The 17,916-nt window shown below is 37.9% G+C and overlaps 2 protein-coding genes and 1 long non-coding RNA gene across 7 annotated transcripts in view; 2 read left to right on the top strand and 1 right to left on the bottom strand.

The window, feature by feature from the left end:
- Positions 1–337: 337 nt before the first annotated feature.
- On the bottom strand, positions 338–17,068 carry ak4 (adenylate kinase 4). 3 transcript variants are annotated; one of them, XM_032526943.1, is made up of 6 exons: positions 7,742–8,255; positions 6,719–6,838; positions 3,866–4,038; positions 3,219–3,337; positions 2,116–2,268; positions 338–1,156 (listed from the first exon to the last, which is right to left on the bottom strand). In XM_032526943.1, the coding sequence occupies exons 1-5, from the start codon at positions 7,881–7,883 to the stop codon at positions 2,142–2,144; spliced, it is 681 nt and encodes a 226-aa protein (XP_032382834.1). In that variant the 5' UTR covers positions 7,884–8,255; the 3' UTR covers positions 338–1,156; positions 2,116–2,141. The 3 variants fall into 3 exon arrangements, with proteins under 3 accessions (XP_032382834.1, XP_032382835.1, XP_032382833.1); XM_032526944.1 differs by lacking the exon at positions 7,742–8,255 and adding an exon at positions 17,044–17,068 and having other exon boundaries at positions 338–2,268; XM_032526942.1 differs by having other exon boundaries at positions 338–2,268; positions 7,742–8,253.
- Positions 8,963–11,851, top strand: LOC116696162 (uncharacterized). The gene is made up of 2 exons (XR_004333641.1): positions 8,963–9,563; positions 10,007–11,851. It is a non-coding gene; the product is annotated as an uncharacterized LOC116696162 (long non-coding RNA).
- jak1 (Janus kinase 1) overlaps positions 16,221–17,916 on the top strand; it is a 34,874-nt gene continuing 33,178 nt past the window's right edge. The window contains exon 1 of one of the 3 annotated variants that reach the window (XM_032526936.1): positions 16,221–16,382. The gene's annotated coding sequence lies outside the window, so the exon portion shown is untranslated. Of the gene's footprint in view, positions 16,508–17,916 lie in introns of all 3 variants that reach the window. The other 2 variants (XM_032526937.1, XM_032526935.1) reach the window with 2 other exon arrangements.

Raw genomic sequence — 17,916 nt, 5'->3', positions numbered from 1 at the left:
GTGTGTGTGTGTGTGTGTGTGTGTGTGTGTGTGTGTGTGTGTGTGTGTCTGCTTCTACATTTTTTTTTTGTCTCCCTCCCTCCCATTTTCCCCCAAAAGCTATTTATTTATTTATCTATTTTGGACCTGGGACGCGTTCCTATGTCCCAGTGTGTTGTTTGTGACTGTTTGTAAATGTTTATGTTTTTTAACTTAAATAAATAAATAAAAATTTGATCCCAAAAAATGAAACCAAAGTGTAAATCATATTCCGCTAATACAGACTCATCCCATCCCAAGACATCTTATCCTTTTGTTATTCCAGCAAAACATACTATTGTGTAAAAGTGTCTTTTTATTTGTATCTTTGGTCTGTCATTATCTTTTAAAAGCCTTTAATCTGTATAACATACAACACCCACTCTTTCTAAGCCCTAGATAACAAAAATGCCACCAAAAAAACACTGATACAAGGCAGTTTGACCTCACAAAAGAAATGTAAAATATTTTTTTTTTGTATGTGAGAGGATAAGTGTACTTTGCTTATTGTCAGCTTCATAAGTAAAACAGGTAATGCCATTTTGCTGTAAAGTCTGAAAGCTGCAGAGCCAGCATTAGCACAGCTGAAAAACAACAACAATGAAAACCCAGTTGTTGGTTTTTATTGCACAAGTTGTGTGCTTACGTGATTGACAAAAGCAAACTCCTGTGCCATTAGGTGAAAATATGACACCTTTCTTTTAACTTTAGGTAACCAGAGGCTATTTTGTAAGGTGGGAACTAATATCAAACATTCCCAAAAAATCACTTACAAAAAAATTCTAAAAAATCTAAACAACAAAAAGGTTAACATTTTACAAGCTGTTCACCCTGCAGCAGTGCTTTCTACATTCAAACAAACCTCAAAATAAGACCTTTACATCTACGACCTTGCTATGCTTTCAAATCTTATGACTTACTAAAGTTATATCCAGCAATATCTCAAAGTTAATCAACCACTGCAAAACATTACATTTTATAAACAACAATCTTTGACATTTTGAAGATTAAAATTTCAAGGCAACCTTGGGAATGTAACAGCATTAAAGGCACTATATTGTCTGCATTGGTCTTAAATCAGTGATTGTTTGGGATTCTTGAATCTTGTACAAGTCCAGCCCCAGCCCAGTAAATTGTCCTGCGTGACATCAGTTGCAAATTGCATAATATTCTATAGCGTTTTAGTACAAATGTAAAGAATAGTTGTTTATGCAGCGCTCAATAAAAACTGGTTCACTCACGCTTGCACAATGTTTTAGAAAAAAATGAACCGAATAATGTCTGTCCAAGATTTATTTCGGATTTAGACACAATGCGGTTTTGCCCTCAGTGGATATATGCCTGTTAAGGCTGTGGTGAGACTGACTTTAAAAAATGATCTGCAACTCCCCAGTTATTTGCACATTGAAGGGTAATTAAAAGGGTTCACTCCAAAATGATAGAGCATATTCATAGAGGCAACAACATGATAGGGTTAGCTTGATTATAAACAACTACTATAAAGTGTAATTAATCAAATATGTAAAGATAACAGATTTAAGTTGCTTTGCTAAGTTTGCTTTAATTAAAGTTCTTGTTTTCCTAATAACTATATCAAGTTTTGTAGCACATATTTGTTGTTGGTTTTGATTTAATATTCTACCTTACCCTTCTGTTGTCAATGATAAATAAAATATTGATACTGGAGGGAATCCTTCCTTCTCTACATATTTTTTTCTTTTAATCTTTGGTTTTACCACAGCTTCCCTGATTGAGCTATGATTTAAATCCAAATGGAACTATTGCAGATTAAAAATACACAAACACTGCTTCTTGATGGTGAATGTTTGTGTAAAATTATGATTTATAAAAAAAAAAGATCAGTTTTGATATTGCCTTGAACTTTTCACTATGATAATACAGAAATCAACCCAATCAACTAAGCTCTGAAAAAAATATTTACAATGGACCATTGATTTCACAAATCACCTGGTGATTGAATCACAAGCACGTTTTGATCAGTGTCTTTATCGTCTCCCTAAACCTCTCTTTTAAGGAAAGTAAAAGCTGCATGTGGAAACTTCACCCCACATCCTCTGGCTGCTTCTTGATGCGTCCCTGTGATCTTTTCATTCAGAAAAGTGTCAGGGTGTTTGGGTTTGGAAGGAATCTGATGGCTGCATGGGTATCTTGGTGCTGAGGAGGGAGTTAATATAAGGCCAAATTCGGTCCGTATCTGTACCGGAAAATGAGTGCAGGATTCCCTGTGACCTGAGCGAAGAAATAAGAGAACAAATAATAAGAAAAACTGGGTAAAACTGTTTGATTAAATTACAGAATCTGGCTTATTCTTAAAATTAAACAAAGGAGAACTACGTTTCATGTGTATAACATTATCAGACTAATGGACTGTTAAATAACAAAAGATGTAAATCAATACATCCACACATTGTTCTTCCTTGTCAAAAACTGGGACCTACATCACCCACAATGCAACTTAACTTCCAACAGTTTGGGTGGAGATTTGGGTGTGCTATGCTAGTGGCGGCTAATGTAGCCTTGAGCCGCTAGCGTCAGGCAGAGATGAGAAGCAGGTTACAGAGACCTGGTAGCTCACTTATTTCTAACTCCACACAGCCCCATATTTTTTTCATTTTCAAACTTCTTCTTCAAAAAGTCTTCAGCCCCAGCCGACACCGACTCAAGTGACATCACTTGAGTCAATTAATCATTCACTTCATGCAGCTCCCTCTAGAGCCAAACAATGCTTTAGTTAAACAAAATGTAACTCGGCCAAGCATCCAAGACTTCCCAAAAAAGGGAGTGTTCTGTGACCATTGTTTCCTTTCACTGAATTCATAAAATATGAAACTAAGATTTATGAATTGACTGCTGACTAAAAGCTATTTAATGCAGAAATCCACCAAATTTACACAATCTCTTTCACGACCCTTTATGTTTTTTGTATTGTTTGACATCTGGGTTTGATTGCCTATGAGCAACATTGCACGTGACTGCACTTCTTTCCAGCGTCCAAATCTTAATTCTCTGTGATAATATTGTTATTATGATACATTGCAATAATGTTAGAAAAACTAAAGACGACTTATCTGCTGGAGTAGCTATTTAAATAAAATGTCAATCTGATATATGCCACAAGAACTGACACTGCTGGCTGCCAGTAGAAATAATACTGAGTAAAGACTTAAGTATTTACTGACTTGTATAAGTTTATGACCGGCTTGGCCACATCTTTGTAGTGTCTCAGTCTGGCCATCAGGGCTTCTGGTTTGTCATCATCGTGTTGAATCAGTGGCTCCCCAGTGATGTCATCCTTACCCTGACGAAGGCAACATAAGGTCAGACAAGCAACAAAGGTGAACTCAAAATGCCGTGACATCTCATAACACAGAGGATTATCAAACACATCCATTACTTTATTCTATTCATTATATTGTTTCATTGATTACATGATCTTTTGTTGCTCACCCACCTCATCAATTTTCAATTCTGCATTCTATTTTATAAAGGAATAGTGCTCCTAAACAACTTTATTATGTGATTGATTTCCTGTAGTGAGGCAATGGAGACAGAGGGCATCTGTTGTCAGGATAGACTTATTTTCACAAGTTTCCAGACATGTTGCAAGATAAATAATAATAGAAAAACTCGAATTTGAAAAAACTTCTGTCTGATTTGGTTCTTTCACATTAAAAGTTAAATTACCAAGTAAAAATTACGATTACTTCATTTTCATTCAAAAAATCCCTAATATCTGAAGATGAATATTTTTCATTTCAAAAGTTAAACTAGACACAAGTTGTCTTGTACTGCATTTGCACTGTAACTCTACTGTAACTTTTGAGACCTGCACTCGTGGCGGGTTGAAGCCCATGTTGTAGACTCGGCCACTGCCTGGATGGATCCAGCGGTCGCTCAGTCTCTCCCTCAGAGTCTCGTAGGGGATGTTGAGGCTGATGACCAGGTCCAGCTGACACAAATTGCTCAGGGCTTGGGCCTGCGACAGAGTCCGAGGAAAACCTAGACAGAGAGCGATACAGTGTGAGACGCACCGCCACCAAGAATAGTTCAGTGTATGACCTTTATTTTTCAATACACTACATTTAAAATAATGTTGCATGTGTATTTTTGAAGTTATGATTATCACTGTGGGTCAATAACATAAGGAAGACATACGGTACATATGGTATGAGTAGTATACCATTAATATCCTGAATCAATGTTTGCTAATAGCAGCAAGTAAACATGGACTCAAGCTGTTTCCAGTTTTCCAGTGAGAGTGCCTATAGCCATGACATAATAACAATATTATGTATGTGAATGAACTTACTGGAAAAAAAACAATGCCCTTAGTTACATGACCTTGATTCACCACCATCAGTTATAATAAGACAAGAGTTTACAGTCACGCTAGCCGCTCCGTGAGGGTGTACTGCTGAGGCACAGTGGTGCTTTGAGTTAAATGCTAACATGCTGGTGTTTAGCTGGTAATGTTTACTATGGTCACTATCTTATTTTAGCTTGTTAGCATGCTGACATGTGCTAATTAGCACTAAAAATAAAGTACAGTTGGGACTGTTGGGAATGCCATGTTAAGGTATTTGATCATGAAAAGTATTGGATAAACTGTCAACCTAATGTTGGTTGGAGAATCACCAACTTTATTACAATTCATCCTGAGGGAGACATGCATGTTTGTACTTAATGTCATGGCAATCCATCCAATAGTTTGAGAAATTTCACTCCAACCCACAAGATGACACAGAGTCACGTGATCACAAAAGTCATTGTCTCGGAACCATGACTGTCTGTATGAATATGTGCCAATCCATCTTTATTTACTGGATAAGTGAAAACTTTGACATGCTGTTGGCAGTGGATGAAAAGTCAAGGTCAGCTTATATTATCTTCTGGGGACCATGGATAACTGTACCCACCTAATCTCAGCCTCTTGGTGGCACTAGAGTAAAAGTCAAGGGATCACTAAAATTGGAAGGATTATCCTGGACCGACAGACCAACATTTCCGTAATGAAACTTGCACAGTACATTTGTGATTGAATTACATTGCTGTGATCTCTACAGGGCAACTTAGCACCAGTGGGGTTGGCAGGTATTCAGTGCCTTGCTCAAGGATACTTCAGCATGGTGGGTGTTCACATGTCAAGCTTACTGTAAATTTAGGTCCTTCAGTTTAAAGGCCATTTTCTCTCTCTTTTGTTGGCCATCTCTCTGCATGTTGCATTGTTTTGTCAATAAAGAGCTTTTAAATCTCTCCAACCCCTGGAGCATCATGCAAATGAGAGACAGGAATGCATCAATCAAAGGATACAAGAGGGAAAGAGAAGGTACATTTAGGAAAGATACACATGCGTAGATGTGTCTGTGTAAGTTTGTCAGGGGAGGGTGGCATGGGGTTTGTCTCAGTTTATGAATACATGCAGGCAAGTATGTGTGTGTGTGTGTGTGTGTGTGTGTGTGTGTGTGTGTGTGTGTGTGTGTGTGTGTGTGTGTGTGTGTGTGTGTATGACCTTGACTTGTTTGCTAAAAAAAAAGCATTTGTTTACTGATCATGTTTCAAGGTTTAAACACGAGTAACACCAACTAGTTTGTTTCATCAATGTTTGGCATCTCTCTTAGAGAGAGTGGATAATATTTAACTTGAAAAAGACACTAAGTTTGTCATCTCAGCAGTCAGGACATTATCATCTGTTACTAATGACTCAAACTAAATATGTTGCCAACTTTTTAACATAGCACAATTCTGAGCCCATTTCCATAGAACCTGTACTTTTGTATATGCACGGCAAACATGTGAATCCTCATGCATCACATACACTGGAATTGATAAAGTATTGACATGTAGAATGTAATAACACCGCTATGGGTGTTTTCACTTTATAGTGACTTGATGTCCACCATTAGTAAAAGACATATAAACTGTTTTTTAATTGACTAACTAATCAATCATTCAATCAAATATATTTAGAGTGTAAAATCACCATTAGACATGGTCTCAGTGCACTTTACAATTAAAGGAACACAGCAATAACAGACAGCAACAAAACAATTGAACGGCATTAAAGCAGTAATAATAAACAATACCAAACTAGCAAAATAACACAATAATTGTTGTAACAAAGGTCACTTGAATGTGAATACAAAATAAATTGTGAAACTTGCATTATCGACCAGAACAGCACAGGCAACATTTGGACTCTCCTGTATTAATGGCAAAAATCTTATATCTTTGCTTTTTTTTTTTTTATCCTAATGCAAATCCTCTATGGATGTTGTAAGAATGACAGTCGAGAGCATGTACAGACCTGTTGGTACTAGATTAGTTATATCAGATAATGCAGAGCATATTTTTCCACTTAGTTACCTCCTCAGCATCACACATAAGACACATTGCATATGACATTTTTGGGGGGCATGTTTCTGAGCTTGCAGAGGTGTAGAAAATGCAAAAAATGGGGGGTGGCACCCGGGTAGGCCAATCAGATTAAAGGGGTGGCTGGCAGTTTCCATTACTGTCCATGATGCTGCATTATGAAAAACATATTCCCTCACTACAATTGAACAAGGCAAAGAATGGAGGCTGCTGTGAGATAAAGGTGGTGTGTTAGAAATACACCAGTAAAATAAAGCACAAACCCTGCACTCTTCTTATATAAAAACAAAAACACAACTTTGCATACCATCCAGCAGCCAGCTGTGACCGATCAAGTGTTCCAGTCTTGGCAGCATCAGTCTTGTCATCACATCGTCAGGCACCAGCATGCTTCTTTCTACGTAGTTCCTCACCAGCACACCTGCGTCTGATCCACAACAGACAGGTAAACATAGTAACTGTGTGTGTGCTTCTGAAGTTCAAAACAGGACAGGGCCTGTTAAAACTATCAAGGCCTTGATATAAAAAAAAAACATGATTGTTACCACTTATGAGCATCTAGTTATTGTGTAACTATCAGAGCAGTGCTTGTAAATGGTTAAAAATTATGTAACCTCCCAAAATTACACTAAACATCTGGGGCCTGCTGCGGATTTGTTAAACAAACACGCATATTGAACTCACTGGTTTACAAACCCTGAAACTTGCTTTAAAATTTAAAAAATAAAAAGTGTTAGTTACCTGATCCAGCAAGTCACAACTTTACTAAAATGTTTCATGAAATGGCAACCAAACACACGTGTTTTTACTTATGCTCTCTGCACTGAACACCAATTTTATTATCAGCTTGCCACATGCTTGGATTTAAATTTATTCCAGTTGGGCAGCTACAATGAAATGTTTTAGGAGAGACAATCAATGGTTTTAAAGTGTAAGTTTGGGGAAATCAGAAAAACCTGTTACCTGAAGTGAACAATGAGTCATTGTGGCGTTGGACTCATTCTCTATACTAGATTGAAATCGGATAACTAAGAATTAAGTTTGTGGTCATCCAAACGTCTCGTGTTTTATAGCTTGGATTGAAATGTAAAGGTTACGCCAACTGTCAAATGATCTTTTAGAAAATAACTGTGGATCTCAAAATGCGCACATCTCACCATCTCATTCTGCATACATGTTCTGCTATAATTACCTTTTTGTGACAAATATTATGATATTAAGAGGAAGATCCACATGCAGCATAGTTTCCACAGACTTCCCCGCATACTGATTCTTCCTGTTGACACCACTAATATTGACGTTTGGGCTCAAGTACACGGGAAGATCTTACCTGTGTTTGCCGCTATGCTCTCTCGTAAGTAGTGGCCACTGGACAGATATTGAAGGCCAAAGCTTTGCGCAATCCTATTGGATATCGTTCCTTTTCCTGATCCTGGTGGACCCATGATAGCAGCTCGGAATAACTTGGCCATGTCTTCCTCAAGCACAGAATGCAACTTTAAAGCCTCTGCGATGCACAAATGTTAGTTTGTCCTCTTTGTGCGCTAGGGAAAGAAGTAAATTACCTCTCTTTTAAACCCCTGGTTAGTTGGGTACATGCGCGATCAAAGTGGTCCAAATACTGAATGGCTTTGAAAGTTGTAGTTGCCAGTGTAGATCTCAGCGTATCTTTGGAGTCGGCGGTTCTGGACACAGAGCACACATTGGGGCTATCCTGTTCTGATCTAGTCAAAACGCCCTTTTCCTTTTTTCTTGCGTTCGCTTAAGGATACATTACACCCGACTACGTCTTTACGGACAAAGACTTTTCTCTGCGAATGAATGAGGAGGGAGTCTCCACAACGCCCTATTTTTCTGCGCGCATCATCCAGAAAAAATGCGGATGACTGACTCGCATGAAGATTGCGGGGTAAATTGGTCACTGTAGTTTTTTTTATTTGCAAGTGATGTACAACAACAACAACAACAACAACAACACCAACAACTGTCTGTTAACTTAAATCCCTTAAGAGAGGGGAAACTGTGACGATTAGGCCTATATTTAACAAGCACATTGATACCACCGGGAATATAACGCTTTCTCCTTCTCCTCCTCTTTAAAGAGGAGGAAAAGAAGAAGAAAGCGTTTTAAGGTGAATACACCATCATGTTTTCCTTCATGCTACAACATTCTAAAAAGAAAACAAAAACAAAAATGAAATTGCATTGAAAATTCAGTTCACTGCAACACATCTAAAGTTTAGTAAGGGAGTGCATTTTGTGCAGAACATGTTGGTCTCATGAGACCAATATGTCCTATTGCAGTTTGTTTGGAAAGTTAGATTTTGTTATGTTGATTTGCAACTGCAAAGGGGAAATCAGATAATCATACCTTCAGTTCTTGTTGAGGCTTGGCACAAAGATTGTATGGAGACAAACTGCCATTCAACTAATTACTTACAAGCCAGAAAAGGGCGTGTCAGTTACCTGATCTTATAAAATTATTTGGTTTGCAATAGGAATGCATAATATAAATGATTACAGTAATAAGCGTTTGAATTATTTACGAAAAGTTGACATTTCAAGACTCAGTTCTGCAATAAAAAGGCTAAATTAATGACTTACTAATACCAGGCAAATGATCCCACTATTAGTAAAGTGGGCTGTTCTTGGACTCCACCACTTGTTGACAGAGTTTCTCTCAAATCAGAGCTTTTATTATTCATTATTGTTCATGGGGTTGTTATCTTTCTTGGTTCAGCACTGCTGGCAGCGGGCTCAGAAAAGCACATGAGTCGCTGTCATTCCGCGCAACGTTTGCGGACGGGTGGAATCCAGTGATTAGCCTACTTGTACTTGTTGCGAGCCATACGGCGGCGGCAGCGTCCCGGAGCTGTCAGAAATTGCGCACAGCCTTCAGTCTTCAGTCTTCAGTCAGTGGAGTTACCAGACTAATCCATCAAACAACTCGGAAGATTAACCTTTTTTAGCCACGCGTAAGTAGGTATTAGTCTCCACACCCGGAAGCTTGTTTTAAATTTCACGATCATTTTCGTCACATGGCTTTGGAGAATTCAATAACAACAAAAAATGGCGACAATCACGTTGTGTAGTCTTGCTGCGTCATTAAAAATACTCATGTAAACACGGGAAACTAAACGGGGAAATTGCAGGTATGTGAGCCAATATGTTATATATTTAATGCGGACGGAATGTAATTAAGAATAAATGGTTATAATCTATTTGAATCATACATGCTGTTCGTTTTTGTCTTGAAAAGGGGTGTGTATGCAATGCTGGGCGTTAACGTTTGGCTGCACAGTATATTTAACATTGCACTATATTTCGCCTTTAGTCGCTTTTCAGTTTTAAGCAGGTATGCGTGTTGATATGGAGCCTAATGCCATACGTTGTTAAGATTTTGGACAACTTTTGTCCAAAAAAACAGCAACAAGCGCTTATTTCAATAGACTGCTTGCTGTTGTCTTTCTTTTCTCGAGCGTATTGGAGCCATTGATCTGTAGCCCATATGTTGCCTTCACGGTTGTAGGTTATAAGCCATTCCTCAGTTATTTACATTGAGGTTTTATGCAATATGGACGCGCTTTCTTCACAGGGTCTCCTGTTACAGACAAACGGAGCATTCCGCCTTGCCAATTTTTTGGTCCTCTGCCATGTTTAGTTTTTTTTGCACATGTTGCTTTGCTTTTCTGACATGAAGATTTTTTTGGCCATTGCCCTGAGCAGCGGGACTAATGGAGTTGTTTACATGAAGTGCGGAGGGCGGATGACGAGGAGGAGGAGCCGCTACGTCGGGCAGAGACGCCACCGGACTGCTCGAGAGGCTGCCCTGCACTGAGGGGGGGGGGGGGGGGGGGGGGGGCGGAGCCCGCGAGGAGAATCATAACAAGTCTGACGTCACACGGCCTTGTGGTTGGTATGAATAATATACAGTAGTTTGTCTCGACCAAGTCCTAGCAGGAAGGAGGTTTGGAAAAAAAAAAAAAAAGTCTTTCTACCTGTAAATGTTTTATAAGATGCAACATTTACGAGCCCTCCTCTGTGCACCAGCAAAATGGAAACTAACGGGAAATAATATAAAAATAATTACTTTCTTATGGAAAGAGAAAAATAACTAACCATGTTAAAATAACCTACGCAGGACTTTAAAGCGAGCTTCCTCCTCCCATTTCCAAGAATTGTGCAATGTTGTTTTTTAATCACAGATTCACAGCCAGTAGGTAGAGTTCAAATTTCATGTGCCAGCTTGTGCATTATTAACTGTCCTTAGGGTTAGGGTTACCTTCCCAGGTAGACGTTTCATCATATAAGGGACAACACAGTCTGTCATTTGCACTGCAGACTCAATAACCGTACCACTTTTGGTACAAACCTACCATACCTCAAAGGCCTAAATAAATAAATCACGTACAATAATATTGTCCTGATTTATGTGCATATGTGAGCTTACTCATTTAACTTTTAAGACTTTGTTACCCAAACCTTTCTGACAATTGGTCTGACCCAAGCAGTGGGATGTAGTATAAATAAAAGCTGGATAATCAGAATTATGAGCCTTGAACTGATATATTTCTGTTCCTACAATCAAACTATGTTATATAGTTTATGTTTTGTCTTTTTCCCTCTGTCTTTATGAATTTGTTTTTAGAGGTATTACATCTCCCCAAAATGTTATGGGATCTTTAAGGGTTAAATCCCATGGTTAGAGGGCAACGTATTTCTTGCTGGTGATTAGTACGAAGGATATTAAAAAAAAGACTAATGTATCAGAAAAAGGATTGTTAAATTAAATGCCTATATTACTCTGTAGATGAATATGTTATTGCATTAGCTGCTGTATGTTGTTTGAAAAGTGTTTATACATTATGCAAACAAAGGAAATGCTGAAACAACTAGCATATGGTTGGAATGAGATACCATCAAATGTGCTGCAAAAAATACAAAAGGAAAACTTTTTTTTGCTTTGTATCTGTTGACCTGGGATCACACATTATCATTGACGATGAATGGAGCGAAGCCCCGGACTGCTAGATTTCTCAGGCTGCCCTGGTTCAGTTATCACGGTGCTGATGCTGTCCCCATCGAAGGTACAGTACTGTGATAACTGAAGGATGGCTGCCAACTTGACCCAAGTGCAGTGAATCAAAGCATGTTCGGGCAACGAGCCAGAGGACCAAAGAGAAGGTGGACAAGTGTGAGTATGTAAACAAAAATATCGTGGTACGTTGCTTTAAAAATGTTAACGTGATATCCAGAAGTCCATGTGTTTTTATTAACAAAAATAGTTTTCCCTTGTTGAATCTGTCACAATCTTTTAGACCTTTTTTGTACATCCAATTATTAGAAACTCAAAACCTGTAACTCAGTATTATCTTACCTGCTTATGTAACTTCTGCTTAACTACTGTATAAGAAATAAAGGGACATTTCTTTAATTCAAATGTGTATGTTCTTTTATTCATCTCTGCGTTTTGAAAGTTTTTGGGATCTTTACTACAGAAGGTTACAAAAATAATAATTATTGAGTAACTGAAGTCTCCATCCATAACTGAAGTTTTAAGGTTACATTGAGTACTTTTTGACAGCTGTCTTCATAGCGTTGCAAGGATAATTCCATTTAGCATTAAAACTGATGTACATCATGCAAACTTGACAAAGAAAACCATCTGCCATAATTTCCTGCATGGTGTGTCTTCTTTGTTACAGTCTAGCCTGATGGCTCTATGCTATGAACCTTGCATTTCAACATAAGTTCTAACGCTATGTAAATCTAAAGCTTTGAATAACAGTGTGTTCTTCAAGTTTTTTTCCTGACAAACTATTAGATCCGCACCGTGTTGTCCCTTACTGGGAGCACTGCTCTGCAGGCTGAAGCAGAAGGTAATCCTGAATGGTTGCTCCACATAACTGTCAACAGAGGGAGCTAAAGACTTATTATTGATGTGCTTTGTACTCTAAATACCAATGTCTACGGTTCGGTTCCATAGTCCCACTGTTACTGAGTTAATGTAGTGCTCATTTGTCATGATTCATGTTAAATATAGTGTAAAATACTTGGCTGAATCCAGTTTTGAAAACACAACTCAGGTGGTAGAGCAGTCATCTACCAACTGGAGGATCTGTGTTTCGATCCCTTGCCCCGCAGTCCCATGTCAAAGTGTCCTTGGGCAAGACACTGAACCCTGAATGTGTGTGTGACTGATGCCTGTACTATGTAAAAGCGCTTCGAGTAGTCATTAAGAATAGAAAAGCGCTGTATAAATGTCTATTTGAATGTATGCCCATGTGTGATTCACATCAATGACAGACATTTTGGTAGAAATTGCCATGTCATTGTTTTTTGTGTTATGTTCAATATATGATATCAATACATCACAGATGAAAACATACTTGTACTGTGATCTGTGAACCCTGTTTTGAATAATACATGCACTGTTTGACTCATGTCTGATAAACCACAGGTCACTGCACCTGTACTTACAATGTTTTACTCAAAGGGTACATTCTGTAGCTGCTGTGGAAATCCCCAAAGAGTCATGCTACATATTTTGTTTTTGTCTCACTCTAACCTCAGTCTGCTCAATTCGCCTTAATTCACATGTGTTTTTTTGACTCACCGTGCAATAGCTAGATACTTTGTGGTAAAGCATGTTTTTGATAATAAAATATGAAAAGTCAAGTGAGGATTTTTATTGAAAGAGCTATTTCCTAAATTACACCAGCCATTCAAATCCTCTAAATTTCGTGAAAAAACCAACTACTGTACATTGCACAAAACTCCACCTGAAACCCATGATTATGGTGAATTTCTGTCTTGCTTCCTTTAATGCAAGGCAACATGAGTTTACTGGGATGTGGCACGGGAAGTCCCTCCTTTAAAATGAACCACCCCTTTTTTTGTTTCACATCCTTGTTCTTTTTTTGCAGGAAGTAGTTTTCCATTTTTCCCCACACAGGTTCCTGTCTCTTCCCTTACCCACACAAACAATCCACCGATAGCCATTACAATTGATAAATGCTGGGCTGATGTAATTTGGACTAAAGTATCCACCAACAGCAAGAAAACCTGTTTTTGACACTGACCACTGCACATCGGGGACTAATGTGAAAAAAGGGTGAGAAAATTCCAAAGATATAATGAATGCATTTGTCAGCAACTGTACTGTAACTCCTATAGCCCTGGCGTATACACAGATAATACAGCAAAACATTATTGTAGTTACATAGAATGTGTCCACATGGAGAAGTTATAATTGCTGACAAATACTGCACACAAATAAACACTTAAAATGTCCTTGTAGCTGCGTACAAACACATTATAGTGTCATCTTAGCCATCTATAAAATGTTTGTATACTGCTTATAAATGCTAAATAGAGAAAGTTAAAGTGTTATCCTAAACTTTTGTATGTCACTTAACTTTGTTTTCTCTCCATATTCACAGAGCCATTTATTAAAGAACTAATTATAAAAAAGTTACATATGTTAATATAAAAACTTTGTCTCTTTACTCTTTAGTGTGCATGTCAGTGGGGAAATTTGTTTTGTTGTGAAACCTCCCAGAGTCTGCTGCCTCCTAGGAGAGACTCGGTCACATCTTTTCACGCATTTTCTCGACTGATTTGTCCAAGGTTCTTAATTTCCTCTTTGTTAAAATGTCCCTTTAAAAGCAGAAACTGATCTATTGCATGACATGCAACATAATTGCATGATGCAAGACATGAAGTGTGGCATACCTCAACACATTTAGGATATTGGTAGTGCTTCACCACTGGGATGCTCACACAGTTTCCAGGACACAAATCCAGGCTTTGACTATGTGTTGTTCGGTTTTGGAAACACAATCACAAAGACGTTTTAGATTGCTCAAACGTAGACCTGGAGGGAACTACGTATATGTGTGCAACCTACAGAATGGCAAAGATGAATGATTGCCCTCTCTGCTACAGAAGGTGTGCGCAACTGCAAAGTCCATGAGTGTGAAAAAAACCTTGGTGGAAGAAGTATTTAAATCCTTTGCTTAGGTGATAGTTTCAATCCCGCACTTCCATTCCACACATTACAAAAGTCCTGCCATCAAAAACTATAGCTACTCAAGGAAAAGCATACAAGCATTGTCAGCAAAGTATCCAAAGTTCATTTCTCTGCAGTAAAATGTTCTCTAAGAAATACATGATGTTTTTTGATTAATTATTATTGTATTGTATAATTTTTTTATGTATTTTACTGTAGATCTTTGAGGTTTGTGCTAATTTTAATTCCTTTATTGGGTAAATTCTATACAGCGATGCGTTTTATTCTATAGGATCATTGTGTGTTTGTAGTGTTGCTGCTCTGTGAGAACAGCCTATCTCTAAAAACTCAAGTCTTCATGTTGTTGGAAAGACAGCCCTGTTTTCAGTTTTGTGACAATGCATTTTCTTCCAGCTAATCCAAGAGGGTATTTAAATAGTTCATTTAACTTAAAGGTCCCATGACATGGTGCTCTTTAGATGCTTTTATATAGACCTTAGTGGTCCCCTAATACCCCATCTGAAGTCTCTTTCCCAAAATTCAGCCTTGGTGCAGAATTACAGTCACTAGAGTCAATCCCACAATGAGCTTTCCTTAGTCCACGCCATTTCTGAGTCTGTAGCTTTTGAGGAGGAGGAGGGACTCATGAGTCTCATGTGACTCATATGACCTCATAAGGGGCAAGAGTCCAGATCGGTGCATCTGAACTTTCATTTTCTACCTATCTATTTCACCTATCACCATTTATAGCCACTGGGGGGCTGTAGTCAAGCTGGGAGAACGCACATTATTGTTAACAAAAAACTCACAAAGGGAAATTTCCATGCCATGGGACATTTAAGAAGTAGAATAATTTTCTCAACCCAAAAAGGAACACTTCATTTTTAGTTTATCAGAAAAATTCACATTCAATTAAATTTGGAGCTACATGGTTTCCACTGCTGGAAGGGTATGTAAAATTGTGAAAAGACAAATGTAGCCTAATTGAGAAAAAATTACAATATTTGCCTCTGCTATGTTATGGAGTATAAGTATAACTTTGGAGTGGAAATACTCACATATAGTATAGTAATAAGTATCTCAAATTTGTACTAAAGTGGAGTACTTCAGTAAATGTACTTAGTTCCATTCTACCAGTGCATATAGGTGTATTTTAAAGACTTGTTGAATTAAAATTAAGACTGATTTATACCATTGTCTAAACTGTGCATATTGGCTTTATATGCCCTAATCATATCCTACCTCCAGTGGTTACATTTATATAAAGTATATTACCTGCACTGCCAACTATGTTCATGCCGTATCTTAGCATATTTGTACCTCTTACTGTTTATTTATATCCATATTTGTTTTATATTTTATTCTGTATATTACTCTGTACATTATTCTGCACTTCACTGCTTTTTGCACTTCTAGTTCTATGCTAAACTGTATTTCGTTGTGTTAGTACCTGTGCTCTGTACAATGACAATAAAGTTAAATCTAATCTAATGTGATTTTTATTCTTGACCTCGGTAACAGCATTTGACAAAAATGAAATAAAAAACTTTTAAAAAATGTATGGTAAACGACGGGGGCTACCTTTTTTTCAAAATGAGAAGTAAGTCCTTACTTTAGGATAACATTGCCGTCCCCACAACATGAGTAATCCTGAAAACACATTTAATCCTTTCAGGGTTGAACCATGGTGGACTGTGTTTGAAAGAGTCAACCCACGTAAACTCACACAAGCCAGAGCCCAGCAAAGAGTTAATGTCGTCATCTTGAGTGACTGGCTAAACAGCCAATAAGCTACCGAACTCGCCAGGCCATTGCGTTGTTTTCGGGAAAGGGGCCGACACTTGTCAGGAAGGGTTCGCAAGAACAGAGGAGGGCTACGTCTCCGCTCTTCAACAAATTCCCTTAACTTAACCTAATAGTTTTTTGTTTTTTTACCTCTGGATACTGGATATCTTTCTTGGTAAGTTTTGGAATCAAATAGCCGTCAAACAAATCCGTCTAGAAAGGAGCTACAACTTGTTTGAAGCGTCTAATGTACTGAACGAAACGGAAGTAACTTGCCAGCTGTCTGGCTAAGCTCGCGAGGTGAGTCGCTAAATACCCGTTTATTAAATGTTCCCACCGAGACAAATGTCAGTCGTCTGGTCTATTTAACACACCAGCTTGTTTGTCATCTTCCCCCCCGTTGTTGTCAAGTGGGGGAATATCCAGCCGTTGTTTTCCTTGACCGTCTAGCTAAGTAACTAACGTTAACTGGCTAACGTCAACCAACGTCCTGGCCGCTTGGCACGATAGCAATTACACTCCATCTATGTTCAATGGCACAATACAGGCGGATATAGATGCTGGGCTGGTGTACAGTGTGATTCAAATGTAGCCTAATAAAGCATGTTTTAAATATACAGTGTGTATGAAATATTAGTAATAACGTATAATGTGATGCAATCCGATGAAAACAACGCTATTACAAACTAGGGCCTACTATTGTATACAAAGTTTGACAGTTTGTATCACACTATCACACTTTGACACATTCAATGAAGGACAGTGCGTGTTTCAAAACTATTTAAAAACAAATTATATATATACACACTACCGGTCAAAAGTTTGGGGTCACTTACAAATTTCCATTTCACTCCATTATAGACAGGATAGCAGCTGATCTGAGTGGGTGGGTGATCTTTAATACAACATCTACATTTCCCATTATCAGCAACCATTCCTCCAATGTTCCAAAGGCACATTCTGTTTACTAATCTGATATTATTTAAAAAAAAAAACTAACAAAGAAAACATTGGACAACCCTTATGCAATTATGTAAGCACATAATGTAATCTAAAAACTGCTGCCCTGGTTAAAAAAACCAGGGCAGCAAACTAGATTTAATTAGATTTCAGTATATTAAACTTTGTCCACCTTAAACCAAACTGTCTCGAAAATGGAAAGATGAGAAGACGAAATATCTTTATAGAAATAGCCGTCTTTGTTCTTTCATTGTACTTAGTGTCTGAAACGAAAAGTGAAACCATAACCTTGTTAGTTTAAGTTTTTAAGTCAAGGGGACCACAGGGGCCACAGATACCCTACTCCAAGATAGATTTAAGTAATTTGTTAGATTTTAATATTATTCTCTTAACTGGAATTTCTTTTCATTATAGGTTTCACTTTTGCATCCCATCTCAAATGTGACTAGTATTTTCTGTTTTTCTCTTCAATTTTCTATTTTTCTCTTCTGTGATGATGCTATTGGGTTTTTGATTGTTGGTCTGACTGAACAATGTTGAAGACGTCACCTTGGACCATTGGATTTATTGTCTTTTTATGGACCAGACAATTAATTGATTAATTGAGAAAAAAAGTTATAGATTCATTGATAATGAAAACCTGTAATGAAAATAGCGTACTCAATTTTATGAAGGAGACGTGGCTTCACACATCACATTTGAGGTTGACAAAAGTATAGGTACCTCTTCTTGGGCAACACACACACACA

The sequence above is a fragment of the Etheostoma spectabile genome, chromosome 9 (assembly GCF_008692095.1).
Source record: "Etheostoma spectabile isolate EspeVRDwgs_2016 chromosome 9, UIUC_Espe_1.0, whole genome shotgun sequence".
Lineage (NCBI taxonomy): Eukaryota > Metazoa > Chordata > Actinopteri > Perciformes > Percidae > Etheostoma > Etheostoma spectabile.
The sequence above is the reverse complement of the archived record's forward strand: the minus strand, read 5'-3'. Positions and strand labels throughout refer to the sequence as shown.

What these genes read in the sequence shown, in the direction of transcription:
- ak4 (XM_032526943.1), bottom strand. Translation starts at nt 7,883, where the DNA reads ATGGCCAAGTTATTCCGAGCTGCTATCATGGGTCCACCAGGATCAGGA. An exon ending in GAGCATAGCGGCAAACACAG is followed by an intron (nt 6,839 to 7,741) that starts GTAAGATCTTCC and finishes GTTGTGGATCAG; the next exon opens with ACGCAGGTGTGCTGGTGAGG. An exon ending in TCAACCCGCCACGAGTGCAG is followed by an intron (nt 3,338 to 3,865) that starts GTCTCAAAAGTT and finishes TGCCTTCGTCAG; the next exon opens with GGTAAGGATGACATCACTGG.